Source organism: Podarcis tiliguerta, assembly GCF_965153285.1.
Source record: "Podarcis tiliguerta genome assembly, chromosome: 3".
Lineage (NCBI taxonomy): Eukaryota > Metazoa > Chordata > Lepidosauria > Squamata > Lacertidae > Podarcis > Podarcis tiliguerta.
In genome coordinates, this window is record NC_139536.1 from 118,371,996 (window position 1) to 118,391,756 (window position 19,761).

Below are 19,761 nucleotides of genomic sequence, written 5' to 3' on the forward strand. Positions count from 1 at the left end.
CTCTAGGTACGTAGATTGCTGAGACTGCAGCACCATGTATGGATGATTTATTACCGTGAGGCAGATAGTGTGAAAATGGTGTTATTAGATGGCTTTCTTTTAAAAAGTAACTACATGTTAAAGCAAGGGACGCGAGCGGCGCTGTGGGTTAAACCAAAGAGCTCCTGTTGCTCGGTCCCTGCTCCAGTGTGGTGTCCCAGAGCCAGTGTGGTGTAGTGGTTAAGAGCGGTAGTCTCGTAATCTGGGGAACCAGGTTCACTTCCCCGCTCCTCCACCTGCAGCTGCTGGGTGACCTTGGGCCAGTCACACTTCTCTGAAGTCTCTCAGCCCCACTCACCTCACAGAGTGTTTGTTGTGGGGGAGGAAGGGAAAGGAGAATGTGAGCCGCTTTGAGACGCCTTCGGGTAGTGATAAAGCGGGATATCAAATCCAAACTCTTCTTCTTCTTCTTCCTCTCCTGCCAACTTAGCAGTTCGAAAGCACATCAAAGTACAAGTAGATAAATAGGTACTGCAGGAAGGTAAACGGCATTTACCTTCCTCGGCCAATAAAGCGAGATGAGCGCCGCAACCCCAGAGTCGGCCATGACTGGACCTAATGGTCAGGGGTCCTTTTACCTTTACCTTTTACATGTTAAAGCATTCACCAGATTTAGTACAGATGTGGGAAGGTTCTTTTATTGCCATCTTTGCCAAAACTTTCATTTAAGAAAACAGGTCCTCAAAGAAATTAGAACACGTTTGATGAATGTTTTCTTTGACGTTTCTTTGATGTTCCCATGAACATCTGTGCTAAGCAGTGAAAGGTTAGCAAAATTTAATATACCCTTTCTTCTTCTTCTTCTTCTTCTTCTTCTTCTTCTTCTTCTTCTTCTTCTTCTTCCACATCTGGCCTGTCCTCCTCTGTCAGGCAGCACCAACTCCCCGTCCCCATCACTGGTCCCCTCTCCTGGGTCACTCCCGGTCTCCTGCCTCCACCCCCCCCACACTCTTGGGGCACCTGATATCTTGTACGAAACACATAGATGAGCTATGGTATGTTGCATTTGTTTAACAGAACCGCATAAGAAATAAAAAGTAACACATTATGTTATTTTTATAGAAGTTTAATTAAAAATCAGTTTTCTCTTTTGATACAAAATTACACAAGCTGGTAAATTTTGGTAAGATACTGAGAATAGTGCCCTCCCCCCAGAAGATAAACATAACAAAACTTCAGAATAATTGAGAGCATTCATCAGGTTATCATCGCCCAATCTACACTTCTAATATAAAATGTATATTAGTTACCACCCTACGAATAACTGCATATAGGACAATACTAATAATCTGGATTCCTTGACAATTTTCAGTGAGCCAAACAGCTGATGGTTACAACAAAATAATAAAGCTGTATAAGGAATCCTAATACAATGAACCCTGTAAAATAATGTAAATATGTGCCGATTAGCATAGTTAATCAACACTATAACTCATACGGCCCATTCCGTAATTTTGTACTGGAGTATGTGCTGGTATGTTATGTTGTGCTATAATGTGAAGAGCATGCAAACTGGTGAAATACAACCTTCACACAAATATTGGATCCAGTGGGCTCTCTTTCAGTCCCTAAAATGGTCTGGGGGACTTCAATGCACTGCTGTTCCAGAGTTCTCGGTTTCTTATGGAACCTGCAGCTCTTCCCTCCAAATCCCACTGTAATGAATGCAAGAAGTTTTTGATGGATCAAGTGTATTACAATACACTTAAATGCTCCATGAAACAGATGGCAATATTGAAGCCTACAGTAGTATCTCCCATTAACTGGACTGAATACTAATTCCTATCTTTGATAAACACACAATATTTTGCATCTCCTCAAATTCAGCACCACACAACCGCCCCCAAGACCAGCACTTCCCCAGTGCAGATGGTGGAGTTTATGGCTTGGTTGTGATGGCAGCTCTGCAAATGGCAAGGAATGCAAAAGGCATATGACTTCCTTAAGCAACTTAGAAAGGGCTTCCCAGGATCACAGTTTTGGTGGTAAAAGCCTGGCATTAAATAAAAGTCTGAGGAAGTTTAAATCTCTACTTTGTTTCCGTAAAATGAACAACAGCACTGAAATAACAACATGGAATGTAAAGTTTGCATTTCATTTTGCATAGCATATTTGATACTCTCTTGTTAAGAACAGAGTGAGGATTAAATGAACGTTTCTCATTCATCTGCCGTCCTCAAGGGAAAGAAGGGAAGGCAGCCGAAGCACCACATCCAACACCCAGCCAGTTTTGCACTCTAGCACAGCTCTCTTTCTCCAGGGTGGGTGATTTCCGTCCCACCGGAAACAATCTCTTCTCAATCCAAGATCAAGTTTAGGAAACAATAGGAGGAAAGCTCATTCTGCTAGGTCTCTGGGTGGCAGGGGATGGAGGAATGAGAAGGTGCTGAATCCCTCAGGTCCAAGCTTTGTTGTGATGCTCCAACAGTTTCAACCTATAGGTACTTTCAGTTGTTCCCTAAATGAGAAATATGGCCTTCACCTCAGCTTCCTTTCAACTGATGGAAAATCATATGAATTGTCACAAAGAGTCGGACGACTAAACAACAACAACAGCAACAAAATAACAGCATTGAAATGTCTGAAGGTTGTAGTTATGCGGTGGGATTTTTAGGATCTTAATTTTTTGCAGAAGACACTGCTGCACATTCCATGTCAATAAATATTTTTAAGTCCCTCAGCATGACTCAAGACCCAGGAGACCAGGGTTCGAATCCCGACTGAGCCATGAAACTCACACGGGTTGACCCTGGGCTAGTCATGATCTCTTAACCCAAACCTGTCTCACAGGATTATTATGAAGATAAACTGGGGAAGAGGCGAATCATGGTCACCAGCTTGAGGTTCTGAAAGAATAATTGGATGTAAACAGTTGGGCCTACTCTGAGTAAAAGTTAGTTGGCTACAAATTTATGCAGATTATGCTAATGCAGGGCTTTAAAAAATGCTGCCTTTGCATGTTCTTTTTTCTCTAACCCATATTTTTAAAATGGAAGGTGGGGCTGATTGTTTCCAAACTCAGTGTCCTTTTTGTGGAAACCTCCAATCCAACAGAAACTATTATTCCCTATGATTATGAATTGATGGTAATAATAATAGTTTATCAGAATTTATCCGTGATGGTGGTTTTACAGCTGTATTGAATTTAACTCACAGCTATTAAAAACCTATCCCACAAACATATTAACCAACATATTAACAATGTCCTAGTTCTTTTATGTAATGTTCTTTCTTTCTCCCTCTCCCTCTCCCTCTCCCTCTCTTCAGTTGTGTTTTATTGTCCCTGAAGTTAACACTAGGGGAAACTACCATGGCCTTTCATGTTCCATCTGCATCAGGAGTTCAGAGAAAATGTGTGATCATCCACCTCAAAAGGGCCACCTCAAATAAGTATTTCTGATATCACTGCTCAGTTTATATTGGAACCAGGAATTAGAAGCAACATGGAAAACGCCTCCAAAAGATGTAAATGTATTTGTAATTACCAGCCTTTCTCACAAACCCTCAAGAGATTCCACCTCCCTTGTACAGAAGTTGATGGGAGCTGTTGGTAGGAAGCAGGGAGGAAGCTATCTCCCCCCCCCCATCTCTCCCCTTAACTTCCCTCATCCTATTTTCCCCCTCCATATGTATGTGTATGTGTGTGTGTGTGTGTGTGTGAGAGAGAGAGAGAGAGAGAGAGAGAGTGTATATATTTTCAAGCAAGGTGTAAATAGTCAGAAAGACCTGCAGGATGCTGAACACTTCTGAAATTCAGGTCACATTTCTATGCCTAAATAATTCAGGCTTAAATGAATTTTTTAGGAACCTAAATTTAGCAATCCACTTTCCACAATCTTTGCGTCCAATGTGGAGTTTTCTTGTTGTTCAATGACATGGAAAGGCAGCATAGGAATTATTATGAGGGTCCAGTCCCCGTGAATGTAACTAACTGGGCCAGAGTGCTGGTGGCCACATCGCTGCCATCTGCTCCTCTGAGGCCGTTTCCTGATTTTGGAACATCAAATAGTGAAGTGAGTAGTTTCTCCCTCAACCTCGTGTAAGTCAACTTGAATGTGCTTCTTCCCCGCTTCCTGCTCCCGACATTCTCTATTATTTTACATGGAGGTTGCCTTCGAACCCTTCAGACGCTCTGACGCTTATTGGGATGGGGTGTTACTGTCCTTGATAACCTTAAACTGGAAAGGCAGCCTTCAAATATAAAACTATCTCCCTGCCTCCTGTCTCTTATGCTACTTACTGGCACCAGTTTTAACTTCAAGTAGGACTTTGACCTCCAGGTTTTGGAAGTGGGAGCCAACTAAGAAAACGTTCCCTTTTGGGGGGGTGGGGGTGGGACCACTTGCTACTCACTAACATATCTGCTAATGCTGCTCAGTGCCATTTTCCCAGGCCAGGGCTTCTTTCTCACCGCCCATAGGGGTTGTACTGAATGTGATGCTGCATAGGCAATTTGATTTGGCTGCGTGCTGCTCTCGCAGGGGCAAGAAAACCTGTGTAGAACAAACTCGAAGGCAATGATTTCTGGACTGCTCAGTTGTGTAATCCTAGCCCAAGAGGCCATGACCTGACTTGAGGGTCACCTCCTGGACCAAAGCTGCTTAGCTAGCCACCAGCTTCCATATTTCCTGAATGTTTTCGTGGTGACTTGATGTTTGTGTGTGTGCATTTCAAAATGTATATTTGAGAGAGAAAAGGCATTTTGAAATAACAGTGCTGGTTCCAGGTTTCTTGGGGTCTCATTATTGCTGCCGCTATGCCAGCACATTCACTAGATCATATTGGTGGTAACAGTAGCTAGTGTTATTTTTCAAAGCTTCTTGGCTTTAAAGAAGCCCCCAAACCTGTTTGGCTACCAAAACCAGCTTCCTGCACAAACCTTTTCATGAGTTATCATGTATCCATGTTCACATGTCCTTATGAAATGGTAGCTTCAGAAACAATGCCAAAGAATGGGCCACGTGAATCAATAAATGGCATTCAAGGATTTAGATACTGAAAGGAACAACACAGGCCCCAAATATAGCTGAGTTGAATACACACAGAGATACAAAATATATTTTACATACACATAGAAGAAACTATGGCAGTGCAGATGCAGTCCAAGAAACTGGTTGTGGATGAGCGTCCTCCCCTGCCCTGCCATGTGGACGCTCAGGCACGCCCTAAGGCGGAATCATGAGAAAGGGGCCTCTTCCGCCCCACTTCCAAGGGCACCGCGGATGTTGCTGCACATCCAGACCCTGCAGGCAGAGCTGCCAATCTGGCAAGCAAAACAGTCTGCGGGGATTGCACCTTTATTTATATATTTTCTTAGGCAGCAATTCTGCTAGTCATGGAATAATGGTTACATGTGGGGGTTCCAAGGGAGATCTGTGATGCAATGCTGGGGCATAGATTTCGTGAAGATGTCTGCCTGCAATGGTTTGGCATCTGCAAGTGCTGTGGTGTGAGTTGGACATTCAGAACAGCTGTCAGTCTCTCCGTTACATGGGATGATATTCCTTTATGCTTGATCACTTTAGTCTAGCCTTAGAAACATAGACCTGTAGAACTGGAAAGCACCACAAGGGTCATCTAGTCCTACCCCCTGCAATGCAGGAATCCTTTTGCCCAACGTGGGGTTTGAACCCACAGCCCTGCGATTAAGAGTCTCATGCTCTTTCCAACTGAGCTATCCCACTAAGTTAATGGGGGGGGGAGGGGGGTTTCCATGTTTTTGTAACATTTCTTTATAAATTGCAAATCAATGGCCTCCATACATTTGACTTGGATGAATATGAGCCAGACAAAAGTTTTAAGGCTGGATATTGACTGCGCACCATGTCTGCTTCCTGGGCAGGCACATTCTTTGTTCACTCACTCATTTTGGAGAAAACACCTCACTTCCTGTTATTTTTCAGACCTCAGCTAGCTGCACAATTTCCGAAAGAGTAGTTGGCCTATGATGGTTGATGGGGAAATCCTGATCGGTCAAAGGGAAGGGAGGACTGTCCACAGGGCTGCAGAGTGTATGAAGCATGGGAGCAGAGCTACGATTCCACTTACAGGGTAAAGCAGAACAGCTATTATTTGTTTCTGCTAAAATGTTAATATCCAAAAGGAAGGAAGGAAGGAAGGAAGGAAGGAAGGAAGTCTTATAAAAAGTCCTAGTGCCCATGCATAGGTTTTATGCCATAGCAGAGAAGCCTAATCATGTTGAGCATGCATACAGGCAGCGCATCAGAGCACATCAGCAGGCACAAGGCATCACGGGAGAGAGGTTGCTATCAAGATGGCACCCGTAAAGGCAAGTTGGGTTGAGTGAAAGAGTGATATGAGACTCTAAGATCTTTGTCCACACTGCTGCTTCTCCCATGCCCAGAAAACAGGGGACCAAGCAGTTTCCCACTTGACCCACCCTTCCTAGGCATGAGCGGTTTCCCCCTTGCCTCACTCCTTTCCCATGGAATGGAAAATTCATTCTTTAGTTCTAAATTGGAACAAACGGCAATCCAGAGAAAACCCAAATTGCTGTTTGCTCTGCATGAGCAGTAAGAGCTGCTTTCCCTGGGGTGGGGTGGGAGGAAGCAGTGGGACAGACAAGTTGAAGCATGGATGAGCCCACTAGCAAATGCTGTAACACAATTTTGTAGGCAATCCAGCCCAGGAAGACTGACACAGTCACCGTGCATCCCATTCTGCAAAGATTTATTATTTATTTATTTTGCAATGGACAAATATTCTTCAGAACCTTTCAGTTGACTACACGCAGAAAAATCTCCATGAAGCTACATTCCAGTGGAAATGTAGTCCTGTGAAACAGACCAAGCACAGTGATTTCCCCAGAAGATGGCTATGACATTGATGTTAGACACATCTATGACGCTAGGCAAAAAAATTCATGGACGTCCCATGCCAATATTCGTAATGTACTTACAAAATTGACATCCTTCAAAGCGGCAGAGATGGGATGGATGGCTCTCTGAGAAATGTACGCAGTAAGGATGAAAACATCTGTGCAGTCACTAATGGAAGCAGTCCATCAATAGTATAGATGGAGGCTCCCCATCCCTGATTTATACTTCCTTGAAAACCCTCAAGGAAGAGCTGGAAGAGAACACAATGGATATTGAATTCCACCAACTTCAAAAAATGTACCGGAAGATGTTAGTATAAAAGTGGCCTGAGATTGTACCATTGGTTTGACATCCCAAAACCATGTCGACAGCACTGAAGCAAATATGAGAACACGGTCACTTCCTCCCAAGGTTCCCAGTACTTCCACCTCATCAATCAGTTCCTCCCTGTTCGTGAGGAGCAGGTCCAAAACATGATGATCCCCTTGTTCCTTCTTCTACCTTCTTGGAAATGAAATTGTCAGTGAGGCAATGGAAGAATTTTTTGGACCTTACATTCCTGGCAAAGTGTGAGTTCCAACAGATACTGGAGAAGTCCCCCATATTATTATTATTATTATTATTATTATTATTATTATTATTATTATTATTATTATTTTACCCCACCCATCTGGATGAGTCTGAGTTTCCCCAGCCACACTGGGTGGCTCCCAATCAAGTGTTAAAAACAGTACAGCATTAAATATTAAAAACCTCCCTAAAGATAGGCTAGCTGCTTATTTCCTTCACATCTGAAGGGAGGGTGTTCCACAGGGCAGGTGCCACTACTGAGAAGGCCCTCTGTCTGGTTCCCTGTAACCTCACTTCTCGCAATGAGGGAACCTCCAGAAGGCCCTAGGCGCTGGATCTCAGAGTCCGGGCTGAACAATGGGGGTGGAGACGCTCCTTCAGGTATACAGGACCGAGGCAGTTTAGAGCTTTAAAGGTCAGCACCAACACTTTGAATTGAGCTTGGAAACGTACTGGGAGCCAATGCAGATCTCTCAGGACCGATGTTATGTGGTCCCGGCGGCCACTCCCAGTCACCAGTCTAGCTGCTGCATTCTGGATTAATTGCAGCTTCCAGGTCACCTTCAAAGGTAGCCCCAAGTAGAGCGCATTGCAGTAGTCCAAGCAGGAGATAACTAGAGCATGCACCACTCTGGCAAGACAGTCTGCGGGTAGGTAGGGTCTTAGCCTGCGTACCAGGTGGAGCTGGTAGACAGCCGCCCTGGACACAGAATTGACCTGTGTCTCCATGGACAGCTGTGAGTCCAAAATGACTCCCAGGCTGCACACCTGTTCCTTCAGGGGCACAGTTACCCCATTCAGGACCAGGGAATCCCCCACACCCTGTCTTGTCAGGATTCAACCTCAATCTGTTAGCCACCATCCATCCTCCAACCTCCTCCAGGCACTCACACAGGACCTTCACCGCCTTCACTGGGTCTGATTTAATGGAGAGGTAGAGCTGGGTGTCATCTGCATACTGATGAACACCCAGTCCAAACCCCCTGATGATCTCTCCCAGCGGCTTCATATAGATATTTAAAAGCATGGGGGAGAGGACGAAACCCTGAGGCACCCCACAAGTGAGAGCCCAGGGGTCTGAACACTCATCCCCCAACACCACTTTCTGGACACAGCCTAGGAGGAAGGAGTGGAACCACTGTGTAACAGTGCCCCCAGCTCCCAGCCCCTTAAGACGGTCCAGAAGGATGTTATGGTCGATAGTGTCAAGGGCAGCTGAGAGATCCATCAGAACTAGGAAACAGCTCTCACCTTTGTCCCTAGCCCAACGGAGATCATCAACCAGTGCGACCAAGGCAGTTTCAGTCCCATGGTGCGGCCTGAATCCCGATTGGAAGGGATCCAAATGGTCTGCTTCTTCCAGGCGTTCCTGGAGTTGTTTAGCAACCACCCACTCAATCACCTTGCCCAAGAATGGAAGATTTGAGACTGGGCGATAGTTGGCCATATTGGCCGGGTCTAAATATTTTTTTTTAAGAAACAGTTTAATGACCGCCTCTTTCAGCGGGTCTGGGAAGACTCCCTCACAGAGGGAAGCATTCACCACCCCGCAGAGCCCATCGCCCAGCCCTTCCCAGCTCGCTGGGACAGGCAAGAATCAAGGAGACAGGTGGTTGGTTTCACTTGCCCAAGCAGCCTGTCCACATCCACGGAGGTAACAGATTGGAATTGATCCCACGCAACTTGACTAGACAGAACTCTAGCACTCTCCTGCCCTGGCCCTGCTCCCACGGTGGAGTCTACCTCTTTCTGAATCTGAGCGACTTTATCTGCAAAAAACTTTGCAAAAGCATTGCAGGAGATCTTGGGGTCCCTACCAGGCCCCGGTGATGCAGGTGGTTCCGATAGATTGCGAACCACCTGAAAAAGTCTCCTGCTGCTGTTTTCTGCAGATGCAATAGAGGCGGCGAAGAAGGCCCTCTTCGCCATCGCCATTGCCACTTGGTAGGCTCGACGTTGAGCTCTAGCCTGTGTCTGGTCTGATTCAGAGTGAGTTTTCCGCCACCGGCACTCTAGCCGTCTCAACAATTGTTTCATCGCCCTCAGCTCTGGGGAAAACCACAGGGCTGTCTGAGCTCCATGCAATCGGAGAGGGCGCTTCGGAGCCAGACAGTCAATAGCCCTGGTTAACTCCGCATTCCAGCGTGCCACCAGGGAATCAGCTGAAAGGCCATCAACTTGGGATAAAACATCCCCTACCACTCTCTGGAAGCCAACTGGATCCATTAAGTAGCAGGGGCGGACTATCCGAATCGGTCCCACCTCCCTGCAGAGGGGAAGGGTCGCAGAGAAGTCCAGTTGCACCAGGAAGTGATCTCACCATGGCACTTCTTTTGTTTCACTTTTAGTTAGTGTCAGGTCACCAAACTTATTCAGCAACAGCCCCATGGAGACCATGCTTTCCACAAAGTCCCGAGCAGCCCCTTGTAAGGTTATGTCAGCATGGATTTTAAAATCCCCTAGGACAACCAAACTAGGTGTCTCCAGGAGAACATCCGCCATGACCTGAAGCAGCTTGGGCAGGGAATCCTTGGTGCAGCGGGGAGGTCGGTACACCAATAGGAATCCTGTACTGCCTTTATTGCCCAACTTCCAGAACATGCACTCAGAAAACTGGGTCTTCCCAATAGGACGCCTGGTGCAGACTAATGACTTCCTTAAAATCACTGCAACGCCCCCTCCCCACCCACATGACCTGGGTTGCTGTGCGTAAGAGAAACCTGGGGGGGTCAAGCAGTGGCAAGGTCAGGCCCATCTGCTTCATCCAACCAGGTCTCTGTCACACATGCCAGGTCAAATCCACAATCAGGTCATGGATGGCAGTGGTTCTATTCATCATTGACCTGGCATTGCACAGCAACACTTTCAGGTCATGTGGGTTTCCCTTGCTGATTCCAGTATCCTTCTGGTCAGGACCAGACTTGGAGGCAGGAATAGTCCTCAAACAACGACTAAGCCTGCTATATCTCTCCTTTTTGAATGTTTAGTAACCTGCTGTAGGAAGGCATCACCCAAGTCTTCAGTCTGGCTTGGAGGTCTATATAGCAGACCCTCACAATAAGGTCACTGGTCTTCTTCTCTCCTACATTTTTTAACCATATACAGCGGTACCTCGGGTTAAGAACTTAATTCGTTCTGGAGATCCAGTTAAGAATCTGAAACTGTTCTTAACCTGAGGTACCACTTTAGCTAATGGGGCCTCCCGCTGCCACCGTGCGATTTCTGTTCTCATCCTGAAGCAAAGTTCTTAACCCGAGGTACTATTTCTGGGTTGGTGAAGTCTGTAACCTGAAGCGCCTGTAACCCGAGGTACCACTGTACTCTCCATCTGCCTTCTATGCTCCAGGTCACGGATCCCTTCACAAGTGCACACATCCTGGACAGACCGCTCTGCTCTATCAAAAAATCCCTCAACTTGCCCTATCTTGCCAAGTGCAGATAGGAAGTCCTCAATTGCTGTGCCTTTTCCTCCTGCAAGTGCTTGCACTTGATGCAGGTGCAGTTTCGCACATTTTCAGGCAGGAAGGCAAACACGGCACCGGCGCTTCCGGGCGCTGCAGCAGCTCCCTCAGCCCCCAGTCTCCTGGTCCTATGCCCACCACGAGACCACACTCCAGCCCTCTCCCTCACAAGGCCCCTGCTTAGGTGTCCTGGTCACGAGCTCCCAGAGACTGCAAGCAGCTAAGTCAAGCTGCTGCTGGCTGCTAAATCATTCCACAACTCACTTACTGCAATGCAAGGGGTTGGACTAGATGACCGTTGGGGTCCCTTCCAACTCTACAATTCTGATTCCTCCTCCAGCCTGGCTTCCTCTCAGCAGTAGCCCCTCCCACTCATACCATGCACTCTAGCTGAGCACATGGCCCCCCACAAACAAACTCACAACCAAGCCTCCAAACAGCTACCATTTCTACCGTCCCCCTTCTTTTATAGCATGAAGTAGCACCTCAGAGATGAACATATTTGCTTACACAAACAGCAAAAGAACATAGCAACTCTCTCCAAAGTTAGTCTGATTCCTGCAGACTAAGGTCTATGGACTACAGCTCTGCTGCAACCAAAGGACAGATCAAGAATGCTGTGTAACAGAGATACAGTATTGATGCAAAAAAATGAATACATTGATAAGCTACAGTGGTATCTTGAAAGGGGCATTTCAGGTCCTCTCAAAATGTTTTCCTCTTGCCTTCCTTTATCACATGCTCAAATACAGCTGCAACACATGGCTAATGAATATAGTAAATGTGTTATTAGTAGTAGTAGAATGTCATCCAAAATTACAATTCATCAACTTCAAAATAATATATATATCAGTCAGTCAGTCAAGTTTATTGCTTATAGCCAAAGGCTGCTCCAATGTATACAATATATATCAGTCCATAACCAAGAAGTCATTCATTGTATGTAATGTATTCAATTTCATCATCAGCTGATGAAGATTCATCTTTGAAACAATTAATTCAATCCGGATACACTGTCTTGGACTTCATCCATTGAAAGGCAACATGGTGTTCCCCGCCAGCAATTCATTTCGTCGACTACTTCTTGGTTATGGACTGATATATATATTATTTTGAAGTTGATGAATTGTAATTTTGGATGACATTCTACTACTACTAATAACACATTTACTATATTCATTAGCCACGTGTTGCAGCTGCATTTGAGCAGATTATTCTGTATTGCAACACAGGGGTTTGTTTTTGTCTCTATCGTTGTTCCTTTATCACATGGCATAAGAAAAGAAACCGCCTTCAAACAGCGGCAGAGCCAGCCGCTCAGGCACCCGGAGCAGCCCACACCCCCTGCACCTGGGGGCCGGGCGATCCGCCCAGGGCAGTGATTGGCGTGGCGGTGATCTGCCCGGGGGGGGGGGATTTTGTCTCCCCCCTCTGGGATGACATCTGGGTCAGTCCACCCCCACCGCCCCCCTTCCTACGCCCCTGCCTTCAAAGCACTGTGGAAGGAGCCTGCCTGGAAACAGGTGAGAATGGGCATAGTCTTTGTATGATGAATGATTTGCAAGGTAGCAGGTGTCTGCCTCTTTCTGTGTGAAGTGCTCAAGCTCATTTCTATGGGCTCAGTAAAAAACTTTTTGCAAACAGTAGTTGCAACTATGACTAGGGCCACGGCCTGTAGTAGGGGAGTTAATCCAGTCCTCCCATGCCATGGTCCTCATGCAAACTGTCTCCCCACAAGCTGCTGTTTGCATTGGGAGGAAAGCACCCTTCGGTAGCAGTGGGATCCCTACTGCTGTAATTCAAGCAGCAGCTTCAGGGGAGATTTTCTTTGGGACTGTGGTAGTAGCTCTTCGTTCCTCCTCCCTGGCACAATGGCCTTAACCCTGTTCTCCCTGGGAGGCTGCTATTTGTAACTGTACAATATACTCACACGATTTAAGTGTGAACACTTGTAGTTTGGCCCTCCATCTACCACATTCTTATGGTGCTAGTCCCTCATTCCTACTACCATACCTTGCAGTCTCCTCCTGCCTATGAATGTAGGAAATGAATGAAGAACAAAGGATCTCTTTTAGTGCTTGACAGATTATGTCACAAGAGAGAGATGGAAAGGTGTACCACTTTTTCAATCTACAGTTCCTAGAGTTTCCTGCACAAGCAAGCAGATTACCTATCTATCTGCACACGCGCACACGCACACACAGGCACACAAACAAACAAACAAACAAACAAACACAAACATGCATACACATTCTAACACTACTTCTGTTTGGCTCAAGGAAATATCACCATAAAGATATAGAGCAATATAAACTCTGTCCAATTGTCCTTGTCCTGGCACAAAGAGAGCCGTGAGCTGCATCCTTGTCTCTTGGCCCCATTAAAGCCTCCAAGTGCTCAAGAACCCTGCAGAGTCAATCATCTAAATCATGCCGGAAGACGGCACAAGTTTACTGGGTTCCTTGCTGCACACCTTCAACAGGTGAAGGGCACTGAGGCCTGATGGTGGGGATGGAACAGGAGAGGTGCCGCCTAAAGCATCTAACACATAGCTTTGATCATTTCCATAGGGCAATCAAATGGGCGATCAAGTAGCCTTGGCCTTCCCCCAGCCGGCCTCAGGTAAAGTATCCTCTCTTCCCTTCTCACCATGCTTGGACCTCACCTGTTGTCATCTGAATGGGTTCAGGGAGACAAGAGATTGTGATGAATGAGTATGTGAGTCCTCGACAAATGCTGCAATGCCCATCTTCTTCCCACCCATCCCTGATTTTGGCATGACAAGATTTTAAGATGTAGCCTGTTACAAAATCAAGTTTCAAAAGATTTGATGTACCAAAATGTGACATTAAGGTGTTGCTCATAATTTAAAATGCTGATTTACCAGATGAGAATACTTGAGTCTTCAAATGCTGTAGACAAAGACCTGCCAATGAGAATATTTCAACCAAATGGTGAACGTCCAGATTAAGAGCAGACAAATTCCACACTAAGTTAAACTTTTCTGTTTGGATTTAAACATTTCAGATACTGATGTTGACAACAGAGAAAATAAGTGAAAAATGTTAGCATCTTGTGGCAGCAGATGGCATATATGGGGATTTTGAGAGCAGTTACCTTTTTTTAGGATATGCTTTTCATAAAATAAAATCAATGGAGATGGAAAATGTATAAGCAGGGTAATAGTTATCCACAACACTTTAGCTGCGGAGACATAACAGTGCTTTGCTAGAATGCATCCTCTGCATGTAGAACGTCCCAGATTAAATCCCTGGCATCTCCAGTTAAAAGGAAATCTGCCTTCAGTCTTAAATTGCTACCACCAGTCAGAATAAGAATTAGATGGTCTGACTCAATATGAGATAATATGGTGTGTGTTTTTACAGAATATGGCTTTGGATCAGACACATTTGCTAATCAGAATCTGTTTACAGCATTGGTGTCATGGAAGTTAAGATAGCAGCTACAACCAAGAACATGGGACGTGGAAGCCCTCTTTCTCCCCTGCATTGCCAATATTTGGGCTTGTCATTACTTTCCATGGGAGAATCGTGAGCACTTCCACCTCATCCCCAGGATTTTGCTTAGGATTTACTCACCCCACCTTACTGAAGGGGCAGCTGGGGAAGGAGGGGAGGACTCCACTGAGCGGTGTGTCAGTCCCCTCTCACAAACACAGCCACATGCATGGAAGGACTGGGCGGGGGGTCTGAACCTCCCCTTCCTCACACTCTCTTTGACATTTGTTTTAAACAGTGATTGTAACATATGGAATATATTGCAGGAAGACATTGTTTATGCAAGGCTAGATTGCATTCAAGAATGCAGGAAGCAAACACTTTCTAGAATGCTTTTTGGAAGAGAGAAATACGTGGCTTAACTCAGGGCAAAATATCACCCTCTCTGAGTATTATTGGCTCACTCTCTTTCCATTCCTTCTCTTGCACTTCTAAGCTTGTATACTTTGTAAAGCAGAGACTACCCTTTTGTAATGGTATAACTCTAATCTCATGCAGTAAGAGACAAATTTACTGCGTTCATCTATAATTCTCAACAGCCATAAAGCTTTGCTTTGCCTCAGACATTCTATCAGGCATTTTATAGTAATGCTGCATAAAAACCCATTTCCCAAGCAGCTGGTGCCTTTATGTTTAATAACTCTCATTATTGTTGTATTTTGTGGCAAAAGGCATCATCAACTGATCAGTTTGCCAAGATGTGAAACACAAGATGCGCAGTTTAGAGACTATTTCAGGGCAGGGAAATGGTATTTCACACGTGGAGCTTCCCTTTGCTCTGTGCTCAATACTTTTGATTCAGGCACAAAGTGATCTCCATGCTGTGTCTTTCGAGCCTGAGCTATTGTGACGGTGGACACATCTGCCTAATTAGTATTCTGGTCTAATGTTGGTACAGAGAATGTGTAGGAAGCCAAAGGACAGCACTGCAAAAATTACAGGTGGCGCAGCCGTGGCGCAGCCAGGAGCCTCTCTTAGAATGCAGGTTGACATACGTGGGGCTGCCTCTGATGGTCTCAAGTGCCCTGGGAGTATCGCCAAAGGCCTGCTTAGCCAATTTCTCTCCAATTAATTTTAGGGGAGCAGAGGTTTACTCTCTGAACAAATGGCACAGTTTTTCATGGTGGCACATAGGGAAGTACTTTGGCTTTGATTTACTGGACATTTTCTTTCCAACTGCATAGGTTTTACTTAGACCAATCTCTTAAAATAAACATGCTCCCTATTATGACCATAACTACTTCCCCTCTGTTTTTGTTACCTTTTCTGGCTTGAAAATTACTGGTAATGGAACTTGGCAATATGGAGTGGTGCCCAGGGGGGTCTCTGTGCTGCTGAAAGACATCCATCTGTGGGAGAGCCGGATTCTCGTCAATTATTCTGCCTCCCCCTTCAGCCCCTTGCCCAGCCCCTGTATCTGTTCTAGAGAGCCCCACAACCCTACACAGCAGATTTAGCAAAGGCTGCAGGGGAGGGGAAATGGCCCAAAAGGCCTCTCTTCCCATTCACCTGAGGGGTGTCTTCCATCAGCAGAGGGACACCAACAGATATTACCCAGAAACTTCCATTTGTATTATAGGGCATTGTGGAACATTTCCCTCAGTGAATTGAGAGGATCATAGGGGAAGTTTGGGGCTTGTTTTCCTCCTCTGCCATTAAAAGGGGGGACACCTCTGGTTATTATTTAACAACACTTTCACCTCCATGTGCCATAAATACTCCTTTTTGGGGCTTCCTTAGACTTGTTTCGTGTGGGCCAGCGCAAGCAGCGGAGATCTTTGCTCTCCCTCCAGCTCAGTGTAGCATTTCTTTTCGCAATTAAAAACCATGTAGTTCTGTGTGACTCAGACTGCTGTCACATGATCAGGATTTTCTTGAACTTCTATGCACTCAATCTCTTCCCGCTCCTTTCGTTTGGCTCGTTTCTTTTTCTTGTGGTGCTTTTTGGAGGGTGGGAAAAATGTTAGGAAGACAGGTAAGATTACAAAACAGTGCAGAAGTGTGCAACTGCCAGTGAGCAGCAAGCATTTGAACAGTGTGAAGGTCAAGTTTGAAGGCACGAAAAGGAGGGGGACCAACCCAATAAGAAAAGAAGTAACGTTTTGCAAAATTGCTGTTCCGTGTTCTTGGAGGGAGCTTTTGATACACTGAGTTCGGGTGTGCTCAGTTGCTAGTACAAATGTGTAAAGCAGGGGTGCACAGTGATCTATGGAAAAATTCAAAGTGTAAATAAGGCACAGTGTGGAAATGCAATCCATGTCAACGTTCCACAAAGTCATCAAGCCAAGAACACCCAACTCTATTGAGGTGACAGTGAGAATTAACCAGAAGTTCCCTAGAGGATGGATCACCAGGAAGAAGGTAAGCAGCAACACCAGTAAGATGCCAAAGCTTGAAATCAAGACCGGCATGGTTACAGAGAGGCTGTATTGGTCCATGAAGACAAAGGTGGGGTTGAAGACGATGAACTTGATGCTCTGCTTCAGAGACAGGGGTCTCAGCTTCTCCAGTAACTCGATAACATCTCTCTGTGTTTTTTCACTAGTCCTAGCCACAAGGTACATGCGGGATGCAATTATGCTATTAACATTTCCAGCCTTGGAAAAAATGATATCATTTTTGAAGTGCTGGAATTCTGGCTTTCTTAAAAAGGAGCTTTGCAGGATGCTATGGAAATAGCTTTTGTTGGTGGCACTAATATTCCCAGCTTTCAGATATTGGTAATACTGTTGAATCCAGGACAGGGTGTTGAAACCTTCAGTCAGCTTCTTTAAGTCATCTTGGACGGTGCCATTCCAGTACTCAAGGGGCTCGTAGATATAGAACCCTATCACTGGGCTGTAGTTGCTAAAGTACTTCTGTTGAACGACAGCATAGGAGACACTTGGAGAATTGCTGGAGAGAAGATTGATAATATTGGCTCCATCGCTGATCTGCAAGCAGCCCATAAAGGAAAAGGAAGCATAAATGAGATACAGTATCACCACAAAGGGCTTAACATAGATATTAGTAATCCATTCATTATAATGCTCCCGCAGGAAATGTTGAATAAAGTGGTTCTGGTACGGATCAGTTTCGTGGTGAGAAGAGTGGTGGTAGCCATCACTCATCATGGTTTGGAACCAAATAGGCTTCCTTTCCAGGTATTCTGCTGAGGGGATTTTACAGCAGAAGATGCTGTGGTACCGATTCTGCTCCAACTGTCCAGCAAAGACCAGGCAGGAACCAAAGAAGGAGAAGATGTAGAAGTAGTTCAACAGGATGGAGATGCACATATTCTGGCAGAAGACTTTCACAGCCTCAATGTTGGTGAAAGGACTAGCACCCATGCCAAAGGCGATGAAGTACAAGGAGCTTGTCATGGTGTAGGAGACCATCACATCAGAGTAGGCGTCGGCAACCCTGTCTTTGAACGGCAGGCTCTCTCTGGTCCGGCGCCATCCTGACAGAAGTTCAAACACTCCTTTGGTTCCATGACCTATAGCAATGACAACAGGGCCATCTATTAATTTCTTTTCATTGATTATCACATTTCTTTCTCTAACTGTACTTATGAATGATCTTGATATCTCTACATATAACTGATGCAAAATGTCACACAGAATATATTTATTTAGGTTTATTATATTCCAGAACACATTGCCGAAATCTAATCTTGAGCTTCAGAGCCTAGACAACAGAAGTTAGGCTATCCTTGTGCAGATAGGGGCATAGCAGGACCACCACTGAGGCCACTTGTCTCAAGTGACAATAGTGGGTCTAGGCTACACAGCTGCTCCTTAAGAGGCAGTGTACCCCTTCCACACCCACCCAGCACCAGATTTAGGGCAGTACAGGTGGCTCCCCATCAAGGGTGCTGATTGGAGGGGATGCAAAATGGAGAAGATCCATTTGGGGATGCCAAATTTTAGCCTCGTACAGGGTGCCGTATTATCAAAGTCCACCTCTGCACCCATCTGACTAACAATGTCTCACTCTATCTGGATTAAGCTTCAGTCAGTTGGTTTGCATCCAGTCCATGACTGAGGTCAGACATTAGTCTTGCACATCCACGGCAAACCCTGCAGATGTAAAGGAGAAACAGAACTACACATTGCTGTCACTGCACTCCCAAACTCTGGATGACCCCAGTGTGGTTTCGTGTAGATGTTAAACAGTGGGGGAAGGGGGGATCAAACCCTGGGGCACACTGAGGGCCAGGGGTGACAACTTGAATAGAATATTGTGGGGGCCCAGGTAAGTCCTGCCCTGCATAATCAATCACATGGCACAATGCACACACACTATTTGAATTGGAATGCCCATCAACTTTGTGGGGGCCCAGCCCCCTCAAATATATTATTGCGGGGGCCAAAGCCCCCATGGCCCCTAGGAGTTGACTCCTATGCTGGGGGCTCACAAGGTCAAACAACATCTCTGACTATGGTAATCCAAACAGGACTGGAACCATTGCCAAGTGGTGCTGCCCACCAACTTGGACAGCCATTCCAGCAAGATACCAAGGTCAATGGTATTGAAACCTGCTGCCAGATCAAGGAGGATTGACAAGGGCGGACGGACACACATCCCTCTTCTGTCAGAGGTCATCATACAGAGCAACCAAGTAATTTCTGTGCCCCAAACTGATCCTAATCTTGATTCAAGGTAGCAGTTCTACATTTTTAAACAAGCACCAGCCCAGAACCTGAACAGCCTCACTTGATTCATATGACACAGAGAAATAGAGTGCAGTGTGATAAGCCTGCGGGGGTCATCCCAGTCCAAATTGCCCAATGAGCTCACTCAGTGCTTCCGTGGAACTCAAGAGCTGCCAACATTTTGGGACTCGTGGCCACATTTGGAACTGTGAGAGTGCATTGTGGGCACCAGTTACAAAATGGCTGCCATGTGGGCAAAGCATAACATAAAATTAGAGAGAGTCTAGCCCTTGCTGGTCCTGCCCCCAGAGACAACTTCATGATCCCCATGGGCAGTCAACTCTCTCCTGCTGCTCCTGGCTGTGGAGATATGTGGTGTGAAAAGAACAAGAACTCTTGTTTCCCCTGATGCCGACACTAAACCAAAGCATCCTAGGCTGCCCTCCTGTGCCCACATATCTGGGAGTAACGTGGTGTAAACCCTCTAAATTAATAAATGCCAGGGTTCTGATTAATTGGGATATGGATTGAAGTGCAGGACTGTGCCAGACAGGGAATTCCTGGGCTAGATGATGCAAACCAGCCTGCCCAAGCAAGGGCCTTTGAGGAGAGAAATCTTTTCGCCTGGGGAGTGAGATGTTACCAAGGAGATGGTGTGTTTCTTTGAGGGGGGGGGCAGGAAAAGGGAGTTTGGAAG

At 45.8% G+C, this 19,761-nt stretch overlaps 1 protein-coding gene across 1 annotated transcript in view; it reads right to left on the minus strand.

Moving 5' to 3' along the window:
* Window positions 1-14,632: 14,632 nt before the first annotated feature.
* PTCHD4 (patched domain containing 4) overlaps window positions 14,633-19,761 on the minus strand; it is a 39,429-nt gene continuing 34,300 nt past the window's right edge. Inside the window, exon 3 of the mRNA XM_083435563.1 lies at window positions 14,633-17,905. Within this exon, the coding sequence (XP_083291689.1) occupies window positions 16,272-17,905 (1,634 nt within the window). The 3' untranslated portion in view covers window positions 14,633-16,271. The remainder of the gene's footprint in view (window positions 17,906-19,761) is intronic.